We start from the raw sequence: 11,011 nt of genomic DNA, 5'->3' as shown, positions 1-11,011 counted from the left end.
ACTTCTCTGGGCCACTTGTTCAACATCTTTATTCAGGAAAAAGGACAGAAAAGTTGCTGATACTTCTAACCACTAACATCAGTGAAAAGACTTTAGGTTCAGAGGAGGCAGGAGAAAGGGAAAAGACCAAAGGTTGTAATCATGGACTAGCTCAATGTGTAGTATTTCAGTTACCTGTTAAAGATGATGAGAAAAAAGGTGGGATAGCCTGACCGACGTGGGTCCTTCAAACTGAAGATTCACCAATCCATCCAAAAGGAAGAGTATACTCAGACCTGGAAGCCAACTTGATAGAATGGATGCAAGGTATGTGAATCAGGAAGTAGACAGGATGGGTAGCCTTGATGACAGAAAAGAAAAGGGGTTGGTTTCAGCTACTAGAGAAGGGAAGTCTGAGAATGAAGATAGGAGGGTAGAGAAGATCTGGCAAGAAAGCCAGGAAAAGGGGACAGAATTGAAAGTAAGAATGGCAGGATAAGACATTGAAGATGAAACTTCAAAACACCCACCTTATTGCTTTGAGTTTCCCTTGGCATAATCCTGCCCTACATGAATGTCTTTTATTCTTTTCTATATCACTTCAGGCTACTATTAATGATTTTGTAGTTTGTTGCAGGTACTGTACTAGTGAGAACTTCAATTTTTTTCTGTGCAACAGGTTAAAGATTTATAGTATAAATTTTTTTTGTAGCTGTGTATCTTTTTATACATTCAGACATTAACTGTGAAACCATCCCAAACACCCACGAGGCATTGTTTTCCATTCAGAAAAGCAAGCCCTAGCCTCTGAAACTTTTATTTAAAATGAAGGAGAGCAAGAAAGAATAAAAACATAATCCCTGAATAAGCAGACACACTTAACATGCCTCCTCAATAGCGGGCTCTGTGGCTGCTCTAAGGACAAAATAGATGCTTGCCCCTATAAAGTTTTTAGAAAGCTGAAAATGCAGTAGATAAAAATAAAAAATATTGTGGTTCAAGCTATAAACAGAGAAACTAAATGAAGAAACAAGCAAATTAAATGTCTGGGCCCAGCAGACTGCCAGGGAGACTCTGTTAGAATTGAGTGTGTACCAAGTCTATTGTTGCCTCTTCACAGTGTACACCTTCCAAAATACATCCTAGAAGACCGATTTCAATAGTTCTTTAAAGACTGGCTTACTACTTTATCTTTTACAATTCCTTACAGGCTGTTTTAAAAGGATAGTTGCTTTAAAATTCAGTTCTGGTTCTGAAAAATCAGTAGAAAAAAAAATCTCCCTTGATATTCAACATAATCAAAAGCAGTGAATTTAATATTGCAAAAGCTATGTCCTGTGCATTAGCCGTAGAGATCCAACTGAGATGAGAGATAACCTTCTGTGAGATGTGGAGTTGTTCACTAATATCTAACCATGGCAAGCTCAAACTAAGTTCTGTGCTTGGTGACAGTAATATAGAACTAAGCCTTATAACCTAAATGTTGGGTGCTAATATGTGCAGTTAAAAGGACCTTGAATTTCAGAGATTATGGGGCTAACAAGCAGGACCAATTATATTTCACATATATATAAAGTCCTTCTGATGTGGAATCACTTGAGTTATGAATCACAGAATCATAGAATCACAGAATCACAGGTTGGAAGGGACCTCAGGGATCATCTAGTCCAACCTTTCTAGGAAGAGCACAGTCTAGACAAGATGGCCCAGCACCCTGTCCAGCCAAATCTTAAAGTGTCCAATGTGGTTGAGTCAACCACTTCCCTGGGGAGACTGTTCCCATGGTTGACTGTTCTCACTGTGAAAAATTTTCCTCTTGTGTCCAGTCGGAATCTCCCCAAGAGCAACTTGTGTCCATTCCCCCTTGTCCTCCCCATGGGACTCCTTGTAAAAAGGGAGTCTCCATCCTCTTTGTAGGTACCCCTTAAGTACTGGTACATTGTCATGAGATCCCCTCTAAGCCTCCTTTTCTCAAGGCTGAACAAGCCCAGTTCTCCTAGCCTATCCTCATATGGCAGGCTTCCCAGTCCTTTGATCATCTTGGTGGCCATTCTCTGGACCCCTTCCAGCCTGTCCACATCCTTTTTGTATAGTGGGGACCAGAACTGTACACAGTACTCCAGGTGTGGCCTGACAAGCGCTGAGTAGAGTGGGATAATGACTTCTCTGTCTCTGCTGGCGATGCCCTTTTTGATGCAACCCAGCATCCTATTGGCCTTCTTGGCCACAGCAGCACACTGTTCACTCATATTGAGGTTTCTGTCCACCAGGACCCCCAGGTCCTTTTCCACAGAGCTGCTCTCCAGCCAGGTGGATTCCAGTCTGTACTGCACTCCTGGATTATGTTTTCCCAGATGCATGACCTTACACTTGTCCTTGCTGAACTTCATAAGGTTCTTGCTGGCCCACTCTTCCAGCCTATCCAGATCTTCCTGCAAAGCAGCTCTCCCTTCTGGAGTGTTTACTTCCCCACTCCATTTGGTATCATCCGCAAACTTCATCAGGCTACACTTGATGCCGTTATCCAGATCACTTATAAAGATGTTGAATAACATTGGGCCCAATATCGATCCCAAGGGACTCCACTTGTGACAGGTTGCCACTTGGAGAAAGAGCTATTTACCACCACCCTTTGGGTGCAGCCTGTCAGCCAGTTTCCCACCCACTGCACAGACCACTTGTCTAGGTCATGACTGTTACAATGCAATAGCTGCTCGACAAAAACTCAGAGACTTGCATCTCAACATGTATATTTGAACTGTAATGCCACAACAAGAAAGTATGCAGAAGCATAGTGTTTACTTCTAAATAAGAAACTATAGAAATTCCATGGCTATCGTCAGTGCTTCTAATCTGCTGTTCAGCACAGCAAGAACACTGTTTTTCAATGGTTTTTTGCATAGAAATACCTCCATATTATTTACCTTTAGTTATAGCTGTGGACCAGATATTGATATCAGCCATAAAAATTCTTCTGTTCGGTCCCCAAATCTGCTGTCCCCATTTGTGTTTTAGATCATACTTGATACTAAAGCTATTCATATACTTTGCAATATCACAAATAATGCTTGTGAAATACAGAGAGGCCTGACATTTTTTTTGTTAAAAAAAGGACAAATGACCTCATATCTCCTGTACAGAACCCTCAATTTCCTTGCTCTGTATTTCCACTAAGTTCTCATTTTATGTCTTCCCTCCTTACCCTTTTCATCCTGTTCAGTATCTCCAGCTATTGCACTGTGTTTCAGTAGTTAAGGACTAAACTCAGGATTCTGGAGATTTAAAGTTCCACTCCTGTCTTTGATCCTGACGTAATGTGTGGTTTTGAGTCATCTGCTAACTTATCAGTGATTCTGTAAAATGGAGTTGTTTGTATCTGTCCAGCTATGTGGCATATTTTGAAATTGACTAAATAATTTCCTGTGTGACTATGAGGTATTATTAAGTCCCAAAGACTCCAGTATACAAAGTCAAAAGACAAACTGAACAACCTAATTATGAGGGAAAGATTTTCTCACAGACTGATGAAATGCATTTTTAGTAGACTGCTATGTAGCTAAATGAATAAGCTGTGCTTTCATTCACTTCTCTTGCCAAAGCAGGATCAACTTTCCCTGCGACATTCCTGTAGCTTCTTTTTCAAACTCTTCTAAAAAGTTTGCAGTGAGACTTTTTTCTCTGAGTTTTAACACTATAATCGTAAAAAGCATCCAACTTTGTAATTATGAAGCCTGACACTCCTTGCCCTCCCCATAATGTACATGGAGAAAAGCTTAATCCTGTATATTCAGAGGGTTTTTTTTGCATGTGTAAGCCCTTTTGTAGATTTCTTCTCCTAAACTAAACAAGGCTGGTGCTTTCAATTTTTGCTTTTCTTTTTCCTTCATTTTTGCAGTTCTGCAACACAACCTTAATAGAGCTACATAGACCAGTAAAATGCCTTAATTTGAACAACGAAAAGGGCTATTTGCATATCCCAGCATGCCATTCATCTTTTTTACAAGTCTCTTCACAACTGTTGCTATACCCACCATATCCTTCTCTGCAGTTCTGCCGACAGCTTCTTCCCATTCAGTATTTATGCATATGTTTATTCATATCTATAAGCATTTGCCCATATTTTTTCAGTCTGCATCTCCAGTTTGTCAAAATGATTTTGCATTCTGAATCTGTCTTCCAAAAACTTTGCGGCTAGTCCAAGCCTAGTGCTGTCTGCAGACTTAATAGTCTCTAGTCACTAGAAAAATAAAATTACCCCTGAATATTGGATTAGTATTCCAGATACTGTCTTTAAAAATGCTGAGGGAGAGAGTCACTTCCCTTAATCTACTGACTATACTGCTGTTAAAATAGCCCAGAATACTGTACACTGTATTCTTATTCTCTATACGTCTACTGAACTACTTTATGTACCTAACTACCCATCTACTGTGGTAGTTAAATTTGTTTAAACAAACTGTTTTCTTAGTCAAACCCTTGGAGTTTACTTGTGTTGAATAGCACTGATATTACCCATTTACCACCAGATGGTGGCGTGCATAACTTACAAAAGAATTCATATATGTGCACTTACCGAATTTGGAAACAGAACGTTCTAACCTGTTTTAAAATATTCCAAAGGAAGAGTTTCAGTGGGTTTTGAACCCATTTGTTAAAGATATAAATATGCAACACCTCTGATTCGTTTGCAAGAACAACTGATTGAAATCAGGGAAGATGGAAATTTACTAGATGAATTTCAATAAAAACCTTTTCATAAGTGGTGGATGGGTTTGAAAAATGAGTATCATTATTTAATAAGTGCAGCCAACAATATACTTCTTCCATTCAGATTTATTATCCTTGTGAGATCTTTTTCAGCTGTGATAGCCATCAAGACCAAGTATTGAAATAAACTGAACATAGAACCAGATCTTTGAATCACTGTATCACAAAGTGTTAAACCAAGTTTTAAAAAATAATGAAGCATATCCTATCACATTATTACTAATATTTTTAATGAGAACAAAAAATGGTTTGTACCATTAATAAAATAAAATTAAAATATTTAAAAATATTGCTTGTTTAAATTTAATCTTTTTTACTTTTTATTTTTGTGTCTGTTTTATGATGTACAAAATAAAAACATGTACACAATATGTACATAATATGTACAGTGGTACACATATATAATTTATAAATAAATATACATATACCAAGGGTGCACACTCCAAAATTTTTTATTCACAGGAGGCTGTGATCAAAAAAGTTTGATCACTGTCCTAGATAACCATAGATTACATTAAAGCATTTGTGAATGCAAACTACACAAAGAAACAGCATTGAAAAAATATTTCAAAATTTCTCCCTTGATAACTGCCCACACCTTCTACTGTAGCACCGACAGCAATTTGTATCGCTTCCTTTCTAAAAAGTCATTGTGTTCTTTCTTCAGTGGTCCATCCTAAATATAAAACATCCTTCCCAAACCTTCTCACTAAACCCAGACCTGTCACTTAGAAGACCTTTAGATCTTTTCTTCCTATATGTTGAATGTGTTTGACTTGACTCCTTTTAGCAAGTACAATATAATTTTAAAAGTATGCACATTCCATATGGGAGCAAGACTCTGTCTCTGTTAACACTTGTGCCATTTGTCCTGTATTTAATGTTGTATATTTCCAGATCTTAAATTCTTCCGGTGAACTTCGTAGTTTTTCATGAGACTAGAGCAAAATGGAGTGGTGAAGTACTTTGGTAAAATAATTCTCTGTTCCTATGTTCATGCTAATTTATTCTAGTTTGGGACACTCAGAACAATCATGTGATGAAAATTATAATGTTTAGAAATCTCCACACACATAAGAAAAACTTGATAATCCTCTTTCTAACAACCATTTTAATATATCGGATAAAGATAAGGAGCTGACCTGAGGCACCAGAATAAGGACATCCATTTTACTTCTTAATGTAGAAGGGGCCATGGTAAGTATTTCTCATAAACTCAGAGGTGATAAATGTGCAATTCAGGGAGAGGTTTAGGCATCAGACATAAAATACAAATATAGGCATGTAAAGTGGGACATCAGACACTAGAGTTCAAAACTGTAGTTGTAAAAACTCCTGTTCAGGTGTTGGATAACCCTAGACATGTCTGTATTTCATAGCATTAGGATGTCAGTATGTCTGGTCTCTCACTTCTTCCTCTGCCAGTGCTAAGGAAAGCATCTGGTTTCCCAGTGACCATTGAACAGGCCCAAAGGAAGAAAAGGAAAAAAAATGCCCAAATCTCTCTCAGTGGAGTGAAAGAGGTGTAGGTACTTTCCCATCCAAAGTACTTTCCCATCCAGAGTACTATTCACCTTGAAGTACCTTTCAAGGTAGAGAGGTTACAGTTCTTCTTGGTAATGGCACCTTCAAATAATTTCTGAGGTTAAAATACCTTTTTGTCATGGGAGATGAGGCAGGGTCGCAATATCTTTTTCCTCCACTATATAGCAGTTAGGACATTTAACTGAAAGTTGGAAGGCTTGTCCAGATTTTCTTCTGGCCAGGGTGAGCAATCTGTCCTCCAGACCACTACGGTCCAGTATTGTGAGTGAATAAGAACAGGGACAAGCAGTGTGTTGGCAGCACTCTAAGAAAAGAAACAAGGCAGTAGAACAGATCTGCTCATGGTATGATGGTCAGCAAGAGCAAATTGTGTGCTTGCTTCACCCAATTAGCTCATAGGAATGAGCTGCCAATCAGTGTAAACCATACCTTTCTCTTCAGTTGACTTTGGTGTGATTGGTCCTTAATGGTCTAGTTAGGCTGCTGGCTGCAGAACTTTAATGCTTAGGGGCTAGCACTTCTGACTGGTCAATACATAGACAAAACATCATAGATCCAGGGAGAAAAAAAAAGTTTGTAAAACAAGTGTACGAAAGCATCTAGTTCCCTCATGGATGGGATGCCTTCCTTAGACAACATTCTCTATTCCATTACAAGTCTGTAAGCGGAGTTGAACCAAGGTCTGAATCCTTTGTTTTGTTAGGAAAACTCAAGCATATAGTAGCCAAGATGTTAATGTCTTTTCTGCAAAACTAGGACCCACAGTGAGAATGCTTCCCAAACAGTTGCAGGAGCCAGGGAAGAGAAAGAATGTTAATTGCATGATGGCCAGACATAGCATTTAGATCAGGCTCCTCAAAGAGGTTTAAGAGACTAAAGGCATTTGTGTACGAAACATAGTTCATTGTATATTTTCTGAAAATGTCTTCTATTTCTTGCACTTTCTGATATTGAAATGATCTTTCTCTCCCCCTAGATAGGGGTATGGGGCCCGACCCTAGCATGAGAGAGAATACACACATTTGAAACTCTTCTCCACATTTGAAACTCTTCCTCATCTTTACATACATAAATTCAGAGGGTTCTGGATTCTGTAACTGGATTACAACACAGTTTTAAAAATACATCTGCACCCTTTAAATGCAAATAGCCTTTCTTTTAATTGAAAAAAATGTACTTGAATCTTTATCCAATTTGCACAATTAGAGAAAGCAGCTAAGCTATTAATCATCAAAAAATATAAAACAACATAAATAGTAAATGACTTATTATGATACTTCTTCCTTTGAGATAAATAGGTGACCATGTGCTGATGACAGCTAGTTGAGCTTGGCATTGCCCTGCAAACCTAAGGCTCTCAGGAGCCCATGAAAAGCTGAGTAAAAAATGTGAGTTCCTGAGTTGCTATGTTCATGGTATTTTTTCTCCTTTTTCTAACAATTGCTATAATTGAATCCATGGCAGGACTTCTAGGACATAGAATATCTTGGCTATCCATTCAACTAGCTGCATCAGGACCAAAATATTGTCCTCATAATCATCATCTTTCTGAGTTTATCCAGATTCTTGCTGTAGTCCTGGATGATGCTGGATTTGTTTCAAAGTCTGTTTTGTGAAACCTATTATGAAGAAAATTTGTTTATCATTTTCAAGACAGTTTTTATGTTTCTGAAGTACTCCAGCCTCTGGATTGCTGTCTGGCTTATTGTCTTCTATTGTACCAAGGTTGCTAGTTTTACTCAGTCTTTCTTCATCTGGCTGAAGCAAAGAATTTCCAGTCTCATACCCTGGATGCTGATAACATCATCTCTTGTCTCCTTTGCAACCTCTCTTCCTTTCACCAGGGATATCTACAATGTGCACGACAACTTCACTGCTCTTTTAACCATGACAAACTTTTCAGAAGGGAGAGTCACAATGAAAGCTAGTTTGTTTTTATTGATTCTTCTCTGTAACACTGGTCTAGCTTTGCCTTTAATAGTATTTGTTGTTTCAAGTATCCTGCTTAATAGGTCTCTCTGGATACATACCAGACAGATGCAAAATAATGAAACTGGCTTCAGGGATCCCAGTTATATTGGTGCCATCAAGCCAGTCTTTTCCTTCCTTATCCTCTATGTTACACATTTTATTTCTTTGCCTCTCATTTTATCCAACTTTTTTTTACCTCTAAGCATTGGGGAAGCCATAGGTATAACTGTAATGGCTGCTTGTCCTGCAGGACTCTCTGCGGTCTTCATCTGGAGCAGCCCCAAACTTCGAGAGCTGCCAGTTAGGATTTTGCACCATGCATACTGTTATGTCAGAACTGGGCCTTCTATTTTAGATCCAAATTAATTAAATTGAAGTCACCAGAGGTATGAAATAATAGAAGCATGAATGAGTGCATTATGGCCCTGATAGAGTCATGAAGAAGCTGGGAATTTGTTTTACTTGGGTGTAATCCTTGTAATGAAGAATTCTGTAAGATCTCTCCTGTTTTAAAAGATGATTGCCAGCAGAATGTAAGTACTGTACTTGCTGTAGTTTCTTTGGAAATCACCACTGTTTCTCTAAGACAGCAGAAAAACAAGACCAAGATAAAAACAATAATGTAATCACTTGAAATGGTTTAAGTTACAAATCAGGCCTCATGATACTAACAGAACAGACCTTCTTAAGCACAGGCATGCTCAGATTTTATATGTGAATATGAAACTTGAAGGCTGTTTCTGGTTAATACAAGCACATAACGAGGATGCTAAGGAATTCCCATGTATTCAGGAAATTCTTACTGATTGATTCTACAAGTAGAAAAATATTTAATGGTTTAAAAGCATCTTTAAGATTCCAGTATGATTCAGTAAAGAATTACACAGCCTTCTGCACTTCCTGCTATTGCTGAACTAGTAATCAGTGTCTGTGTTCCCAACAAAAAGATACCTTGGAAGGCTCACCAAAACCCTGCGATTAGAGCTAATAGGGAAAAGAATTTCCTTAATAACAGACGTTTCTGAGGATTTAATCAAAATTTTGGGTTTTGTTATGGAGAATAGATTCCTCAAATTGGAAGTATGGATGTGTCATTTAAATATTGTCAAATATCATTAAACGACTAAAATATTAAAATTAATTAATTAGTATTATTGATAAGATAGTTCACCAATGTTTAAATATATAGCTCGAAATTCTCTTTAAAAGTTTCTAGAAATTGCACATCTCCATGAAGTGTCTCAATTTTGACAAGTTACCTCCTGCGATTTTTTTCTACACAGGAATTCCTTCAGCTTTAGAAATAAATTAGAATTTCCTGGACAATCACATATTTTGGCAGAGTCCAAAACTCAACACCTTATTGTTACATTAGGACTGGAACTTTATGGTCCTTTTCAGTTGCAATAGGAGTTTACAATCTTTTAAAGTGATCATCACTGAAAAATATATGTCTTAAGCTTTGTATTGACTAAGACCATTCTGATTTAAAATGTCTGGTTTTGATGTCATGATCTGTTTGAAGCACTGTATCTGTATTTAAACTGAGTTTGTGCCAGTTCTGCTGTTTTAAAAAGATTTTAAAACACCAAGTTAAAGAACTATTTCTGTTGGAGTCTTTCATCCCCTTATGACATAAACTGTTCCACAGGTGACAGCAATGGCTTGCAGAAGAACTTTGTATGGCATTTAACAGAGCTGGTGACAATTCAGGACCTCACAATGACACCATGATGTGTCATTTTCGCCATCTGTGAAAAATGGTGATTCCCAGCTTAGCACCATGAAACACGTTGGGAGGTTTGGTCTGTCCTCTGCCCCTCCATGATGTCCCTTTACTGGCCTTAGGGAAAAAAACTCAGATCTCTTTGACCACAGGAACAAGCAAGATACATGGAGTATGGTCAACCCATAAAACCCATGTTTTGCCTGCTCCAGGCTGAGTTATAAGGTATGTGGTTGCCTAGCAGGGATACTCCGAACAGCCCCTATCACATAATTTGGTTTACATTTCATTATTTCTTTTTCATTTCCCCTCTCATGCATAAATAACCTAACCATGTTCCTCAGTGGACATGAGATTTGAAAGACATTCCTGTGTTATTTTTCAGGCTCTTTAAGTAGGTCTTCCCTCCAAAGCTTTCTTTACATGGAGTTAAATGAAAAAGTTACCTGTGCATCAACATGCATTTTGGAACCTAAGAGGAAAAGTAGAAATACTGGAAGGCACCTTACAGGGTCAATCTTCTGGCAGACCTTTCTTTCTGCAATTGACCAGCTAAGTAACTTGTCATATTAATGAAAATATCTTTAAAATGCATTTTATAAACAGTCTACTAAATCCTTGTTTTCCTATTTGATAAATTTTTTAATAAGATTGATAAACATTTGGTCTAGGAAAAAAACCAACCCATGTACTAGTAGGGAAGTATTAGAGTTATGAGTATTTGATGTCATGCATCTTATCTGATAGTAGCCATTTTTTTCTCTTTTTTCTGTTTTGTTTGTGAACTGGAAGTTGGTTTGATTCCCCACCTTAAACTTACCAGTTTGCAACCTGAAGAAAGTTGGAAATTCGTCCTATCAGACCCTTCTAAAACATCCCAGCTATTTCCACACACACCAATGCTACTCAGAGGGACAGGCAACTCTATCTAAAATCTGGTGTGGTAAATCAAATCAGGAAACAAGCAAAGTTCAAAGCACGAAGCTAGTGTTCTAACACTAGCAGAAGGAGATGATACAAATT

The 11,011-nt window shown here is 37.8% G+C and overlaps 2 protein-coding genes across 2 annotated transcripts in view; both read left to right on the top strand.

Annotated features, from left to right (window-relative positions):
• Nucleotides 1-11,011, top strand: part of LOC142064168 (ephrin type-B receptor 5) — a 315,634-nt gene that overhangs the window by 216,964 nt on the left and 87,659 nt on the right. The gene's annotated exons all lie outside the window — the stretch shown is intronic.
• LOC142051994 (taste receptor type 2 member 40-like) lies at nucleotides 7,704-8,628 on the top strand. Its single transcript, XM_075081857.1, is given in 3 exon segments — nucleotides 7,704-7,767; nucleotides 7,770-7,823; nucleotides 7,826-8,628. Coding segments are annotated over 3 exon segments (921 nt in total).

The sequence above is a fragment of the Phalacrocorax aristotelis genome, chromosome 1 (genome assembly GCF_949628215.1).
Source record: "Phalacrocorax aristotelis chromosome 1, bGulAri2.1, whole genome shotgun sequence".
NCBI lineage: Eukaryota > Metazoa > Chordata > Aves > Suliformes > Phalacrocoracidae > Phalacrocorax > Phalacrocorax aristotelis.
Note: the sequence above shows the minus strand (reverse complement) of the source record. Positions and strands in the feature narration are given on the sequence as shown.